The sequence below is a fragment of the Nelumbo nucifera genome, chromosome 5, assembly GCF_055504915.1.
Source record: "Nelumbo nucifera cultivar China Antique chromosome 5, China Antique-T2T, whole genome shotgun sequence".
Classification (NCBI taxonomy): Eukaryota; Viridiplantae; Streptophyta; class Magnoliopsida; order Proteales; family Nelumbonaceae; genus Nelumbo; species Nelumbo nucifera.
Genome location: NC_142653.1, coordinates 30,456,105 through 30,473,712, shown reverse-complemented (window position 1 = coordinate 30,473,712; position 17,608 = coordinate 30,456,105). Strand labels below are relative to the sequence as shown.

Genomic DNA, 17,608 nt, shown 5'->3' with positions numbered 1-17,608 from the left:
CTCTTTTTAATCTTTATCCTTGGGCTGTGGCTTGATGGTGGGAGTGGGACCCATCCGTTTCCTATCCTTGTTCCCTGTCTTGTTCGACAGTATTTATAACCATTTTATCGAATCAACCAATTGACACATATAAACTATAGAAGAACCCTAGGCTACCTTTTCCTGTGCATCTCCTCCTCCTTTCTCACTGGAAGCTTCTACTGAGACGCTTCGTGCTTTCTGTTCGTCTAATTTGTATCTGATATCTCCGTAAATGGCCAAGAAACGAAAGGTCGAGAGAGAGCTTGACTTGTTAGGCGCCGAGCCTGACGCAAATGGTTCCGACGAGGAGGCAGGAGAAGAAGAGGAGGAGGAAGAAGATATCACGAAGGTTCTCGAACCCTTCAACAAAGAACAACTCATCGATCTTCTTCGCTGGGCCGCGTCGAACGATCCCAAAGTTCGCGACGAGATCAACCGAGTTGCAGACCGCGACCCAGTCCACCGTAAGCTCTTCGTCCATGGGCTTGGTTGGGAAACCACCTCGGAGAAGCTCCGGGAGTTTTTCTCCCAGTATGGTGAGCTCGAAGACTGCAACGTCGTCGTTGATAAAGCTACTGGTAAATCGAAGGGCTATGGATTCTTACTCTTTAAGCACCGTCGTGGCGCAACAAAAGCCCTGAAAGAGCCTCAGAAGAAGATTGAGAGTCGGATGACCGCGTGCCAACTTGCGTCGACCGGTCCTGTCAATCCTTCTCATTCGAATCCGAGCACGCACGCCCAGCAATCGCAGCAGACGCATCTGGGCTATCATCCATCACAAGATACGCTAGCAAGGAAGATTTATGTGGGTAACGTACATTCCGATATTCCTTCTGATAAATTGCTCGCTTTCTTCTCCAAGTATGGCGAAATTGAAGAGGGTCCGCTAGGTTTCGATAAACAGACTGGGAAATCTAAAGGATTTGCACTTTTCATTTATAAGACTACTGAAGGGGCGAGAAAGGCATTAGAAGAACCAAATAAGAGCTTTGATGGGCACCAGTTGTATTGCCAGAAGGCGACCGATAGCCACAAGCTCAGGGCCGCTGCTGCTGCAGCTTCTGCGTCTGGGAATGCACCTAGTAGTGGTGGGTTTAGTGCACCGAGTGGCGGTGGGTTCAATGCCCCGGGTGGTATTGGTTTCGGGGGTCTAGGTGGTGCTGGTTTCAATGCTTCAGATGGTTCTATGGCTCACCAAGTTTCCGCAGCTCCTGCTGCTTTATTAGGTCAGGGTCTTCTAGCAGGTGGCCTTCCATTTGGCCAGGGCATCCCACCGAATCAGGCGGCTCTTGCTTTACTGGCTGCTGCTGGGCAGAATCCTGCTGCATTTGGAGTTCCTCCAGCTGTTATTGCATCGTTAAACCCCGCCTTGGCAGCCGCGATGAATGCAGGCCCCCAACCAGTGGCACCATCAACAATGCCCCAGACAATGACAGGTTATGGAATGGGGAACCCAGGGTATCAGAACCCACAAACTCATCAGGCTAACAACTATCAGAGTGGCCCAATGGGGCAAGGCCCCGCCCCACATTCTGCTATGGGAACCATGGGAGGATATGTAGCACGCTAGGTATGATCTTCTATTCAGTTGGTCTCTTTAAGTTTATGGTTTGAGGATTAACTGCTTTCCGAAATTTCTTCGGCATTTGGTAGTTGCTAATCTCATTTTACTTTGTTTTTAGTCTGATTATATGGAACGTGATTATTCGTCTTGCTTTAAAGAAAGGATGACTTTTGAGCTGTGGCCGCCTTGGGGAACGAACATGTTGAGATGCATCGATTATTCAGAAAAGGAACTGCTTTTATTTTAGTTTTTTTCATTTTTTCTTTTGATCTTTTTATGGGTGTATTTGTTATGGGAATTTTCCATGTTGTACATTTTCTTAGAAGTTTTGCCGAGTTCCTGTAACAAATACTATCTTATTTCATTTTCTTACTTGTTTTTGGTCGTGAACTAAGTTTTGGAGGCTTATAATGAAGATGATTTTGGACAAACCTTGCCGGATTATTTCTTTACATCCTTATTTTTGTTTTAGCGTTGTTAACTTTGAAAAGGTTGCTATTGTCGACTGCATTGTGAAAAATGGTTTAAGATCTGTCATGTTTGATACATTTGGTGCCTCTCATTTTCTGCAGAGGAATTTATTCAGTCAAGGTTAACTAATTATACCATTTTCTGCCAAGCTAATTATACTATTTAATTGTATATGCACTTCATGAACTGAGTTTTCATATTCTGGTGCTTCACTTTGGTAACATTCAATAGGTTTAGTTGTGCAACATGGCCTGTCTTGCTTCACAAGATTCTTGTTATAGTCAATTAGACATTCAAAATGATGGATCATGCCTTCATAATGAATGAGGAGACTTTTCAACAAGATTTTGATATGACACATCATTTCATGTCATGAAAGGAGGATTCAAGGCTTCTATACCTTTTCAATGTAAGTATCTTTGAGCTACTTTTCCTTTGGTGTTGGCTATCATCTTATTTTCCATGTTAACACGTATACTTGCTTGTGTAGCTTGTGCTTATGCTATGTCCCCCCTTTCATGGATAAGCTACTATTATTTTTTTTCTGACTGCTACATACACTATTTATTGCTTGGGGCCTTGGGGAACTTCTATCTTATGATTAGAGTTTGCTGGTGCCTGATTCAGTGGTTTGTGGTTCCATTTGTTAAAGTTCTAATGAGATGTTGAAACTGCATGGGAATATTTTCTTGTGGGTTTAGTTAAATTAATGCATTACTTCAATACTTGACTGCTAATGGAGCTTAAAGTACACATGTATATACTTGATTTAATAGTATTGGCTTGATGTAAACTATCATTACTTGTTTGATAAGAATATTATTTCGTCTCTTTCATTTCATTTGGCTAGGAAATTTAAGGGTTTCAAATTTATTTTATGCTTAACTTTAGTCATTTTAATTTTCTTGATGGGTAAAGCGTCTGGAGTAGGCCAGGTTACCCAGATTTTACTGTACTAACGAGACCCAGTTGTACCAACCAGACCAGGCAGACCCAAATGCCAAGGCTCTGCGACTCAGTATGGAACCACATCCTGGTTCATTTGTTTTGGGACTTCACTAATGAAGTCATTCCCTTGATCTGAACTTGAGACCTGCTGCCTGTGAGTGGGAACCAACTGCCATTGAGCTACATGTGGATTGGTTAGTTATTCTCGAACTTTTATGGGATGCAACTTAACTTGGTGTAGCCCTATCTATGTGTCACAATGTCTATCTTCTATTGTTAAATCTTGTATAGTTACTTGTTTAGATGATAAGCTTTCCCAACTGGAATCCTCTAATTGCACAGTGGTCTGGAGAATCTTTAGATAATAGGTAATTGCTCATTTTAAGCCTTTATATAATTTACACATTAAATAAAGTGTAGTTAGATGTTAATACTATTAGTTCTATAATTTAACCACAAGTTAATTAAAATGGGCTAACTCGTTAGCAAAACAAGGTACAACCAGGGAAGAGTTCTTCTGGAGTCAATATAATGTAATATTGGAAAATTGGGTTGGGAGGGGACTGCCAAGCCCTGGTTGTGTGCTCTTTTATTTATTTGATAGGACTCATTCTTGTAGTAGAGCCATAATTTCAGCTCTCAGAGTCTCCCACACCTATGGGACCAGAATATGGTGCCATCAATCTGCCCTCCCCATCCTTGAAGACTCCCCCAGCTTCAGAGGGTCCTGGATTACCCAAGGAACTTCCGTCAAAGTTTAATTTTACCCTTTGTTGAGTTGCAGGTATCCAATAAGGCTGAAACACAGGCTGTCTAGTTGAAGAATTTGTCACTGTTGACCACTCCCTTAGCATATCATCCACTAAAAAGTCCTTGAACAAGTCAGTAGCTTCCAGCCAGTGTATAACTTTAATGGCTATGCAGTGAATGACTTGTTCTTTTGATCTTTCTACCCTTCAGTTGCTCCTTTTCTTCCATAAAGACCAAAGGATGGCTGCTCTTGTTGCCCTCCACACCACCTTACCTCTTTTCTTTGATAGTGTGAAGAAACTTGGGTCAAAAAGGCTTGCCACATCCGGGGGTGGGGTCCACTTACAGCCAACAAGGGAAGAAAACCAATTTCCCACAAAAGAAGCAAACGGACAGGATAGTAATAGATGTTTAATTGTCTCATCATTTCCCAAGCAAAGGCAACAAGCATGAGGAGAGAGGCAGTAAGCCCGTAATTTGGCCTCCTTTTGTGTAAATTATCTATACTATTGATTTTTTGGAGCACCACCTCCCAACAAAAGGCTCTTATTTTTGGAGGTACATGATTACACCAAACTTCCTTTGTAGGGAAGGAACATACCAGGTGTGAGGATTGAAGGAGGGCATAGTAAAAGGAAGTATAGGTAAAAGAGCCAGAAGGGGACACCGACCAAATTCTACTTTCCTAACAAGAACAATCCAAGAAAGCACTACTAAGAAGGGAATGAGATAATCTACTAGGCCCATTTGAGATTCCTTTAACCATCTCCTTAATTCCAGACCCCGGGAGTTTTCATTAGCATGCACAGAAGAAATCACTCTCACTTTGTTGAGGGACAAGTAGTAGATAGGTGGAAATTTGTCTTTAAGAGGTGTATCCCCATGCCAGACATCTTCCCAGAAACACACTTTATTGCCAGCACAAGCATCATACTTGATATATGAGAGAAAAGAAGGTAGCAAGCTATGGATTGCTTTCCAAGGAGATGCCCGTGTGTGATGCCCTAGGATAAAACCAACATCCTATCCGTCGTTTGCTAAGTCATGAATGCTTACAATTACATTATGCCACAAGTTTTCTTGTTCCAAAAAAAAACCTTCATAATCATTTATGTAGCAATTCCTAGTTCCTGAGTTTTATATTTCCTATCCCTAGGCCTTCACTATCCCTGCTCCTTGGTACCACCTCCCACTGTCCCAAATGATCCTTTTTTTGTATCCCTTGTCTCCCACAAAAAATCCCTCATCAATTTCTCTAGTTAATTGGCCACTTTTGTAGGGATCTTAAAAGTAGATAGGTAGTAAACTGGCAAATTAGTCAAGGTTGACTTTATTAGAGTTATCCTACCCCCAAGGAGATATAACTTCTCTTCCATCCTGCAAGTCTTTTTGTGAATCTTTCCACTAACGGATCCTGAAAGCTATCAAAATTTGGGTCCCCCCCAAAGGGTAATCCCAGGTCTATTTCCTAGAGAATTATAATTTGTATCTACAAGTATAAGCTATAAGTTACTATTTACAAGTTTGAAGACCAAATTTTGCTAGAATGTCTTGAACTGATTTTGCAAGGGAGTATGTTAGAGACGAGAAGGGGGGAAATGCTATATCTATTTTGCACTTTATAGCAAATTTCGCATAGGAGGTATAAGCCACTTGAGGGTGGGTCTTGACGCAATGGTTGGGTTGCCCTATTGCGACCTGGGTGACCAAAGTTCGAATCTTGGAAACAACTTTTGTATGTGCAGAGGTAAGGCTGTGTACATCTGTTCCTCCCTAGACCTCACATTGGTGGGAGACTCATGCACTAGATTGTCTTCTTTTAGGTATAAACTGGTTAAAACATCATTGGGCTGGCACCTAGCATGAAGTGAGTGAATGTAAAAGTTGCTTGGAAGAGGTATAATTAAGGTGCTGAAATGCATTGACTGAATTTGAATTGGAGAAAAAGAAGGTAGATTTTATGTGTAGTATTGAGAGGTTTAATACTACAGATACACCTCTTACGACTCAGACACTGAATTCATAGTGGAAAAAAGAACAAAAAAAGCGATCTTGATAGGGCCGTTGGAAAATACTTTTATGCCAATGTTTTATCATTTAATTTGACGAATGGTTCCTACTACAAGAGTATGTGTGAGGAGGTTTCAAACTTGGGTCTAGGTTATAAGCTTCCATCGATGCATGATATTCTCACTTAGATCTTAAAAGAAGTGGACAATATATATAGATTAATGAATTGTAGTAAATCATGAAAACAATATGGTTGTACAATTATGTTTGATGGATGGACTGGCGAAAAAAAATAGGTCCATTATTAATTTTCTTGTCAATAGTCCAAGGGGTCATTTGATAACAGCTGAAGTGGTTGAACTCCAAAGCTATTTATGTTTCTAAGGAGGTTATGGGCTCCTCAATGGCTGAAGTTGAAGTTAAGCTTATTACAATACCTTGAGTTATTTATTGTCTATTTATTGTATCATTATTAATGCATCTGATTCCATTAAAGAAGGGGATCTTTTTTTTAAGTATCTTGATGATGTTGAAGAGGTAGGAGAGGATAATGTGGTTCAAGTTATGTACTTGCTGAAAAAAGTTGATGGAAAAGAGGATAAAGTCGTATTTATCGGTTTGGATGGGTTTTGTGCTTGATGAGGAGTTTCTATGTCCAACAGTTATTCGATTTGCCATTGCTTATTTGACTTTGCAAAGCATTTATAAACAGAAGCAACCTCTCCAATCAATGTTTGCTTTTGAAAAGTGGAATGAGAGTCAATGGAGTAAAGATCTTTCAATGAGAGTCAATGAGAATCAATTCTCCTTGGAAAGCTATTCATGGCCTGCTACCTTTTTTCATTCCTAATATCAGGTATGACTTGAATTCCGGTAATTCCATAAAATTTTGGAAACAAACCTGGGTGGGGAGCGCCCCTCTAAAGGATCAGTTTCCGTCTTTGTACGCTCTTTCTGATTTGAAAAATGAGCCGATCTCGTCTTTCACCACCCCGTCCTCTTCCACTTCTAGGATTGGGTAGAACTTGGGTCTAAGAAGGGATTTGAGGGATTCAGACTTCGACTGTATTTCGAGCCTTCTTGCAATTCTTGATAACGTTGTCTTAGACCCAACTAGGGCGGATTCTAGAATTTGGACACCTAACCCCAATGGCATTTTCTCTTGTGCTTCTTTCTTCAAAGTCTTAAGTCAGTCCATCAGTCCTACCCTGTCCCCTTTTCTTGTTGGTGAGGTTTGGTGCAGAGCTATACCTCCTAGGGTTGGTAGTTTTTGTTGGGAAGTCTATCTGGAAAGAATCGACACTGGTGATCTACTCCAAAAGAAGAGATCCAATACTTGCTTGTCACCTCAGTGGTGTGTTTTGTGCAAAGCAGACGGGGAGACCGGTTTTCACCTAATGGTGTCGTGCCACTTCGCGAGGTCGTTGTGGGTTTGGGCTTTCTCCTTGTTTGGATGCAGCTGGAATCCCCCATCAGACATGCAGGGCCTTTTTGCCCCCTCCTTCTTCAGGTGGCGGTTAAAAAGGGGAAGGACAATGTGGAGAGGACTAAGGGCTGCAGAATGTTGGACACTGTGGGAAGAAAGGAATTCCAGGATATTCTCAGAAACTCAAAGAGGGACAACAGATTTGAGGACTATCATATAGTTTAGGGTGGTACAGTGGCTGAAATCTCTGGAAATATTCATAGATTACACTGTGGATGACATGTTGAGGAAGTGGGGTGAAATTGCAAATTGCACGCAGACCAAGTCAGTAATGAGTGTGGCTTGGACCCCCCCACCTAGTGGATTCTTGAAATTAAACTTTGATGGATGCAGTAGGGGAAACCCGGGACAATCAGGGATCGGGGGTGTTTTTAGAGATGAAAATGGGGTCATCTCTGCTTTGTTCTCAGGCCCAATTGGAGTGGGTGACTCCCTTAGAGCTGAGATATGTGCAGTTATGGAAGGAGCCCGGAAAGCTAAGGAATTGAACATCAAGAAACTTATAATTGAAGGGGATTCAGAGGTGGTGATAGGGTGGCTGACCAAAGAACAAAATGATCTTTGGAAGTATAACAATGAGAAGAGGAAATTCAAATGGCTGGTGCGGGAGATGGAAGTTAAGACATGTTGGATTAAGAGATCAGCCAGCTAATTCCCTAGCTGACGGTTTAGCAAAACAAGGGGCAGAAAGGGATTCCTTGTTTTGGGCTAAGTTGTAATGTTAGTGTCCTTGTATCTTTGTATTTTCTTCTTTCCTTTCTTGAAGTTCTTTGTGACTCTTGGAAGATAAGTGTGTTTGTCTTCCACTTGTAAATTTTCTACTGATGAATTAATGAAAGTGTTATTGATCAAAAAAATGAAGGCAAAGCATGCAATAATTGTTTGATAGCAATAATTGTTATTCATAAAAAAGGCCTAAAGACTATTTTGTCAATTGTTGCAATATTAATAAGTTGATCTCAATGCTTTCTTTGCATGCAATGGTGGATTTAGAAAAGGAGCAAGTTATATTTTCTTGTGGTAGTAGACATAGGAAATATATGCCCATTTGGAATAAGATTGATGAAAGATAGATCCTTTAATTGCACAACCGTCTAAATGTAATAAATTACTTCTTGAACCCACAACTAGATTATGAACCAAATCTTTTAAATGATGAAGGGTTTTTTGAGTGCATGAAGAGGATGGTTCCTAATAGACATTAATGTGCCCATTAGACCTGGCAATTGGGTTGGGTGGGTTGGGTTCGGGTTGGGTCAAGGTACTTCGGGTTGATTTCGGGTCGGGTTATCAAATGCTAGACCCTAACCCTAAATGTTCGGGTTAGGGTTGACCCATGGGTCAATTCGGGTCATCCCAAAAAATAATTAAAATTAAAAAAAATAAAGAAAAATTACAAGAAAAATGCCAAAAATTAGAAGAATTAACCTTAAAATTCCAAATTCAAAATAAAAAGTTTGAACATTTAACAATTTAATGAGTAAACAATAAAATGTAAAGACTAAATAGACAAAGTTAAAGAGTGGAAACTTCTAACAATGCATAAATAATCCCAATTAGAGTTGACAATCGGGTTAGCGGGTTGTCCCATGACCCAGCCCAACCCAACCCAGTTTTTTTCGGGTTGGGTCGGGTCGGGTCATTTTCACATTCAGGTAGCTAAATATGAGACCCTAACCCTGCTTTCGGGTTGGGTTGGGTCGGGTTCGCGGGTTGGGTCAACTTTTTTCCAGGTCTAGTGCCCATAGATTGCCAATTGGACATGTATGACAAAGCACGTGAGACTTTGGTTGTCAATTGATACTAGGAAGAGGCAATCTCTTGATAACTAGTTTATTTGATAATCAAATTTTAATAGTTAGTGTGTGTAATTATTTTGTAGATATATTGAAACTTTTTTTTGATAAGTAACAAAATTTCCATTGATATTAAAAGTACAATTTGTGCATATCAAGATTCTAAGGAGAGGTTGAATTACCTTGCTCTCCGAAGAAAACAAGAACATTACAACTGAGCCCAATATCATGTATGGATGGAGGTTTGTAGCTTGGACCAAAGTTTGCAATCACCTCCTCCCAATACTCTTGAAGCATGGATTATTTGTTATTAAAAGATGATGCATTAGAATAAAAGCATCTTGCAATGGCCCTATCAACATCATTTTTTTGATATTTTTTCCACTATGAATTTAGTGTTTGTTGGCGTGTCTCAGATGAAATAAATTGATCCATGGGTCGTGATGGTTGTGGTGAAAATGATTAAGGAGTCTCATTTCCACTTACACTTCCTATAAACCCCTTGAATCTAGGATTAGGAGTCATCAAACTTCCATGTTGTGGAGTCATGAGAGATTCCGATTAAGCCTCCTGACAATGTTCAATATTTCGATACGACATGCCCCGTATCATGTGTATCATATTGTATCGGTGGCTTAATGATGTGCCCCTATAGGGGTCGTATCAGGGTCTTACTTTGTTTAGGGGGTAGACTAGCCTTAGACTGATCCCTCTGAATCAGTTTCAAAGAAAAAAAAGGGGGAGAGCAAGCTTCAATACAGGCCGATACACCCCTACCGGCATAGTCTTTTTCAATACATATTCCCAAGCAAAATCTTTTCTAGTAAATTGTAGTCTTCAAACTTGTAAACAACAAATCAACAATTTGTAGTCTTGTACTTAGACACTAGCACCTAACACCTAATTACAAAAATAAAAAAAAGCAAGTTGATCAAAAAAAAAAAAAACAAGACGAGTTAAATACTTCAATTCATCACTTTCAAATTCTTAATTTCTAATTTCTACTTGCTACAAAACTATAACTAAAATTATACAAATTGAAGTAACAGTAATTCGCAAATCACAGCATCAAAATTTTAATAATATAATTAAAAATAGGAAGTAGAAATAATCATGGTTTTGAAAATATGACCAGAACTGGAACAACTTTGACCACTGGTTCTTGGGTCAAATGGTCTGATTGTCTAGTCTGAACCCCGGTGAGATGGTTTTTGTGTCCAATATCGGACCTGAGCGGTTCTCGAGTCAATCATTTTGACTGTCTGATCTGGTCTGTTTTTCAAAACCGTGGAAACAATTATAAAGCAATACAATGCAATAATAGATTTAAGTAATTAATTTGTCAATTAAAAATGAAAGTATTCACAATCTAATTTCCAGAACTATCTACAATTCTACATCACTAAATTCACATTTAACAATTTATAGTATGTCTACCTTCTATATCAATAATTAACAGAATGGGCCAAATTAAGTGGTCTAAGAACTGATAGAAGTTGCTTGAATGCTGCAGCAGGGTGGTCTGTGGTGTCTCAGTCCTTTAAAGATCTTCTAAAAAGATAACAAGAAAAAAAAGAAAAAGTGAGTCCGAACACAGCTACCAAGGATATTTTTTTAATGCAGTTCTGTTTAAGCTCAAGGCTGAAGCCACTGAATTGAGAAAGAAGGGAAAAAAAAGAAATTAACAAAGAAAGAAAGAAAGAGGACGGACATGCTTGACTCGAGAAGGAGGAAAAAAACCAATGCAACAGGAGGAGGAAAAAGAAAAAAAAAAAAGAACAAAAATGTCTGCAGCTCAGTTTGGACTGACTGAACTGAATCGAGAAGTAGAAGTAAACATACCTGAATCGAACTATCAAATGTTGAAGGAAACTGGTTGCAGAGCTGGTCCATTATTCCAGTTTGAGCCATAGTGTTTTACGATGCAAACTGAATCGATTCTAATGTTTTGCAATTAAAACAATGATAATATACAATAGAGGTCACGATAATATTGTGGCCCCGCTAACAAATTAAAAAATTCGAACTTATAAAATAATTAAAATAAATTATATCTTAAGTCCTGAAGAAAATGAGGCACACACCTCTATACAAAGTGTGTAAAAGACGTATGCCTCTGTATACGCCTCTATACAAGAGGCTTATGCCTCAGAGATCTCAGTGCTTCTCCTATATGCCTCGAGGTGTGTATAGAGGCGTATGCCTCAGCGATCTCAGTGCTTCTCCTATATGCCTCAAGGCGTTTCTGGAGTGCCTCCAGGTGTACACCTTCCGTGCCTTTTAAAAACAGTGGTTGTATGTTGCTATTTGGAAGTTGAAAAGGAATCTTGAGTTGGAAATTTGGGATTTAGAACTGAAGTATTGAATCTTTTGACTATTTGACTTTTCAAATCAAGTCTTGTGCAGGTTGTCATGCTTAAAATATTTGTTTTTATTAATATGGTGCTTCATTACAAGAAATTTCTTACACTATAAAAAATACATGCTAGGCTATGCCTCTTACATTCTGAACGACACTTCATGCCTCCAGGTGGTAGAATGCCTTGCATCATGCCTCTGCATTTTAAAACATTTATCTTGTCTATGGCTCCATATCATTTTGTTTTGGTTATGAATGTTGGTTAACTATGTATTTACAAGCAGAGGCTGTGTTATATATAGGGTTGAGCATGGTTAGTTTGGAACTGGAATCTACTATGTTGAGATTGGTTCCAGGATGTCTGGCCTTGGTGGTTCAAGCCAAGTTCAATTCCAAGGCTGATTCCACCAATCCCAACCAAGGTTGGGTCTGGTTGGGTAAATCTCTAGACCCTGGATCTGGCCTGGGTGGGGGTTGGTTGCAAGAATTTGCATCCAGACCCTACCCTATAACAGATTGGGTAGGGTTGGTTCGAGGTTGGCTTCATTTAGTTCCAGGTAGAACCTACTCTTTTGCTCACCCCTAGTTGTATAATTGTTTGTGCTGCATGGTCTTGATTGGTGAAATTATGGAAGGGTAGACCTATGAAATGATGTTTTAGATTCAAAAGGTTTCAAGTTTGGATTGATGTCCAATTAAGATACACTTGAAGGACATGCTATGCATTGGGTTGTTGGAGTGGAGGCATGGAGATATGCTTCTAGATTGTTTGTATGACCAACCACGATTATAAAGTCAAGTTATCTAGGTGATTCAAGGTGACAGTGCCTAGTTGGCTAATCGCCTAGGCAGGCACTTAGGCGATAAAAGTTTTATGAAATAAAAAGAAACTAATTTTAACAGAGAAGTTCCATATCAAATTAGCAACTAAAGACTGCTTTAATTTTAAATGGTGTAACTTAAGATTGAGAGTGCCAGCTATGTTGTATGGAGCAGAGCCTTGGGCAGTCAAGAAACATGTCCAGAAAATGAATGTGGCAGATATGCGAATGCTAAGATTGATTAGGAAAACTAGAAAGGATAGGATTGGGAATGAAGTTATCCGTAGGAACCTGGGAATGTCTTCTATAAGTGATAAAATGAGAGAGAATAGACTAAGGTCCCGTTTGGTTCGCAGGAATAGGGGTCCGGAATCGGAATGGGCTATTCAGATTCCAACTGTTTGGTTGGGCGGAATTGGAATCCCATTACCATTCCTGCTGGAATGGCATTCCCCCATTTTTAGGGAATGGCCATTTCCTGCCCCTCCCTTGGGAATGAAATCCCATTCCTGCTGATTTTAATTTCCATTCCCATCCCTGTCTGAACCAAACAAACTATGGGAATGGACCATTCTGATTCCGACTCCGAACCAAAAGGACCCTAAGATGGTTTGGGCACGTGCATAGAAGACCTCCGACTGCACCAGTTAGAAAAAAGTGATGTTACAAATTGAAGGGGCTAGAGCTTAGGGTAGACCAAACAGAACATGGGTAGAAGTAGTAAGAAATGATTTAAACACTAATAATTTAACATTGGATATGGCGTTGAATATAACAGATTGGTGAAGCAGGATTCTTGTAGCCGACCCGATATAGTTGGGACAAGGCATGGATGATAATGATGATGAACATAAGATTGAGAGTGGCAAGTAAAAGAGAAAAAGAATAAGACCAGAGCTGTTGTTTTATTTCTAAGATGTATCTGCACACATATTGGTAACACATGTAGCAATATGAATGGTATTATAATAAGGCGTTTGTCTTGTCATTTTTGTCACCTAAGTGGGTGAATAGTTGCCTAGGAAAATACCTTGGGGCTATAAGTCAAGGTATTTAGGCAAGGTGCCCATACAAGAGTGCCTAGTTACTGCCTAGTTACCTCCTTGACAACTATGTGACCAACATTTACCAATATGGGCAGAATATTGTTAATGGAAGTTATTACTCATTCTTTAATGCCATATGGGGAGAATAATGGGCAACCAAGAAGCAATGCGTATATAGGATGCATGTGATTAGTGATGTTGATATTTGATAATTTATGTGATTAGGAAGTACAAAATAAAAGATGAGTGCATTGTGGGAACCTAGGAATAGCCCTAAAAGATGACAAGTTGTGAGAGAAGTCAACTGAGATGAGTTGGCTATACGCTTTCAAGATGAATGATTGCATCTGGTGAGAATTAAACAAAGTATGTTCAAATTAAACCACAGCACACTTTCCATGGTCAAGCACTCCTAGTCATTGCTACTCAATTCAGCTTTAATCCCAACCGTTTTTGGGTTGGCTATCATATTGGATTGGCTAGATGTTTTTATGTTGGCTGCCAACCTGATGCAGCTCTGATTTATCCGGGCTTTGGGTTCAGAAGTTTTAGTAGGCTAAAACTGGCAGAATTTACCTATATGCATAGCAATACAGAATTGACCTGTGGGCCTAGACCAGGTTCCATTTCTTCTTCTTTTGAATTTTTAAGCTTTGGGGTATCCACCAGGGTATGGTTGGTAAAACTACCGTATTGAAAGCTATGATCAATTATATATTTCTGAGTAGTGAATTCCAACACAATTTTGTCTAAATAAAAAAAATCCCGATACTCATTGTGTATTTTCCCCATTAGTATCTTGCCCTCGTATCTCCTGTTATTGACAATTATCTTCTCAAGTTTATCCTCACTAATTAAGATCTTGCATAAGGTTTGCTTCGATGGTGTTGGTCTCATTGCTTACAAACCCTTGTATGCACTAAACCATAATAAAAGCTATAAAGCATGTATTTATAAAAAAACTGGAAATTCATTTTACAAGTGTAGTGGCATGTATATAAAGAGTATAAAATGCTGCACCTAAGTTTCATCCCTGTTGTACCTGTCTAACGAATGTAGAAACTCCAACCTTTACTCAAGCATCAATTAAGCAGGCATCCATTTTTTTGATACTAATGATACGAGCTTTTCCTTGTCTGTTCATTCCTATTTGGAAAATTAATTGGACTGCTAATGATTTTGTTGGATAAAAAAGAGGAACTGAGCTGCCCTTAAATTGCAACTAAGGCTCAGTTTGGTTGCAGTGCAAATTTATTTGCATTAGCATAATGCATAGGGGTGCAAATAGTCTAAGTGTAAATTCTAGTTTGTTTTTGCTTCAGATTTGACTTCGTTATATTTGTTTGTAAGGCTCAGTTTGGAAAGAATACAAATACAAATGTCTACAATACAAATATAAACAAAATAAAAAACAAATACAAGGTTTTGCACTCTACAAATTTGTATTTGTACTTCCAAACTGAGCCCAAGGAAATCAGGATGATTATTGCATAAAAGTGCTCTTTCTATTTGCACTTGTTTTGTTTTTCATCATAGCTGGTTTGTTTTATCTACTAAATGGATGCAAGCTGGGTAGTGTCCTTAGGTCAGCCAATGCACTTTTGACTTCATTTTTCTGTCCACCTGAAATTAATGTTATACTTGCCTGCACCTAATAATGGTTACAGTAGTCCAGCTTCTATAATTATGTTGTGAAAAAACCTATTGGTGGGCTCTCATAACATTAGTATGCCAATTTTCTTTGACAAAATAATTGCGCATCATGTAAGTGTGTATTGGAATTGCTTTAAGCATTTAGAACTCACTTGCCAAATGGAACTTATTCTCGTTTGTCCATCTAGCTCAATAAGGAGCCTGAGTTCTCTGAGATGAGACATGAATACTTATGGCAGTACCATAGTGTTCTATATCTCCTATGACCTTGTACGTAAAATGTTTTCTTTATTTCTCCCATTATGTATTTTGGTTCAATGGTCAAATCCTGTTGATGTCACTTAGCCCTTTTCCCTTTCCATGTCTGGTTCAGTCTTGGTGGAATTGGTACATACGCACTTTAAGAGAGAAGTATATAGGAGTGATAGAGCCAATGGTACAGGTTCTCACATGGGCCCTGGCCTGTGGCGAAGCTATATAAAAGTAAAAAAAAGCAGCCAAGAAGAGGAAGCCAACCAGCACTCGGAGACGTGTAACCACCGAGAAACTCGATGAACAGATAATTGGTTTGATTTACTCAACTCGAGCCCGTTTCATTTCTATTCATACATCCTTTGAGAACCAGAAAAATTATCAGGTTGATGCCGAATATTTTTGCCATAAAACATTGTAACAGTAGGGTTGCCGAGATTTTGAGGCGTGTGTTATTATTTTCACCTGCCTCTGTTGTGCAATGAAATGAGGTAATGTTTTGATTAACTTTTCAGTTTAAAGCCTGTTAAGATTGCAGATAGAATAGGGTGCCGGCATTTCCCTTTTGAGGCTTTGAGCAACATCGACCGTTTGAACATGTGTGCAACACAAAGGGGAGTTCATTCCAACAGCCTTTACAGTTTGGAGTTCAAATCAGCCCCCCACAAGATTTCCCTCCCACCGTCCCACAGCACATCGCAGTGTATTGGGAGCATCTCCTGCTGATAATCCCAGAAATGATGATGATGTCATCATCAGATGTTTTCAATACACGGTGGGGATGTGTTGTGGGATGTTGTGGGGGGCTGATTTGGTCTGTTGGGAATATCTCTGTACTTGTGTAATCTATTAATTTATTTTATGGAAGATATTTCCAATGCAAGGTTGCAAGGGGCTGCTCGAACGGTGCGAGCATTGATTTGCCCTCACAGAAGCCGAGTTCCACAAAGGGGAGTTCTGATTTTTGAATGGTAAGTCGCGTGATCAAGGATAAAAATATCTAAACGCCTGATACCCAAGGTTGGGTTCCTTGAGTATCAATGGAAAAGGAATTGATTCATTCCCCCTCAGGGATTCAATTAGGCTTTTTTAATCTACTAGCATGTCAATTAGCTTGGCATCCAATGTGGTCTCAAATCAATGAAGCTCAAGGCGTGAAGCTCAAGTCGCCTCCAAGGTATTCGGCCGCTCTGGGCTAGTATTTTTCTGATGCATTCGGGGAATCTTGCTGAGTGACATTTATGGATTGATACTTCGATTAGCGTTCATTCAACGCTACAATGATATTCTTCTTTAGCCATTGTACTGTTTTTTGCCTTGACCTGGATATGACTTGCCCATATTTTAATCAAATGGTAAATTGTTGACACTACCGTAGTTTTACTGTTTTAGTTGGGAGCAATGGGGCTAATGTTTCAGGGCAAGCCAGTGCTCACTCCGTCCCAACAGCTTCTTGCATCTGAAATCTCTCCCCATTAAATAAACTACGCAAGTACGGAGATGAGATATTTCCAATGCAAGGCTGTTCGAACGGGTGGTGAAAGGAAAATTTACCGAGCATTTAGTAGATATTTTGGGAGGATTAGTGATTGTGATTTATTAGGTTAAGGGAGATGCTCCTGATGTATGCTGCATTGGCTGCTGTTGGGACTATATCCAGACAAAGTGGCATTCTTTTGATGCTCTCTTTCGAGACTAGGTGAAGTAGGTTTGGGGCAAAGCATTTGGGAGCTCCTCTTTACAAAAATTGTCCCAACATGATCCGTGTCCACACTTGAACCCACCCTGCATGACATGTGTGGACACATTTCACCACTTAGAATTGGAATTGCTTTAGCCACCGGTTTTTAGATCAGCAGTTTGATTGTTTGGTTCAAATGGATGACCTGTTAAAAATAATTAAAATAAAATGGCCAAAAATGACTGTTCAGGTTGAATGGGTCAATGGGTCACTGGCCAAGTCAGCAGTTTTGGCAAAAAAATAAGTTAAAGATAAAACGAAATCAGTGGCCTGAACGATTTCCAGGCCAAATGGTCTAACTATCTAGGTCATTGATGCTTCTAAAACCATGCATATTTGCATTTGCACTCTTTTCAAATAGAGCCTAAGGGCTCTATTGGGGAAGAGTGCAATGTATCCTTTATAAATGATTATTAGATTAAAAGGTCCAATGCAAATATGCAAGGTTCACTGCAAATGCAAATTACTGGATTAGTATTGAGGCCGTCAGTAAGAGTATATATGTCTGAAGCGGGGATGGTTGAAGGCGTCGGTAAGGTTACTGGTATTCCATGGAAGTAATTGGAACAAGTTTTGGGTAGACCCCATGTGGAGTGCTTTTTAATCACTTATATAAACACTTATTTTAGAAAAATAAGCACTTTTTTAAGAAATAAATCCATTTTCAATAAGCTGAAAATTTTGTTTTTT

The 17,608-nt window shown here is 39.4% G+C and overlaps 1 protein-coding gene across 8 annotated transcripts; it reads left to right on the top strand.

Annotated features, from left to right (window-relative positions):
- Positions 1-111: 111 nt before the first annotated feature.
- LOC104600047 (UBP1-associated protein 2B-like) lies at positions 112-15,684 on the top strand. 8 transcript variants are annotated; one of them, XR_016076759.1, is made up of 5 exons: positions 112-1,591; positions 2,288-2,465; positions 3,039-3,198; positions 15,114-15,195; positions 15,299-15,684. XR_016076759.1 is itself a non-coding variant. In XM_019198232.2 (2 exons), the coding sequence occupies exon 1, from the start codon at positions 254-256 to the stop codon at positions 1,589-1,591; it is 1,338 nt and encodes a 445-aa protein (XP_019053777.1). In that variant the 5' UTR covers positions 112-253; the 3' UTR covers positions 1,704-2,016. The 8 variants fall into 8 exon arrangements, 1 of the variants encoding a protein (XP_019053777.1); XR_002022808.2 differs by lacking the exon at positions 3,039-3,198; XR_002022809.2 differs by lacking the exon at positions 15,114-15,195.
- The last annotated feature ends 1,924 nt before the right edge of the window (positions 15,685-17,608 follow it).

Excerpts from the sequence above, each read along its gene's own strand:
- LOC104600047 (XM_019198232.2), top strand. The coding sequence starts at position 254 with ATGGCCAAGAAACGAAAGGTCGAGAGAGAGCTTGACTTGTTAGGCGCC.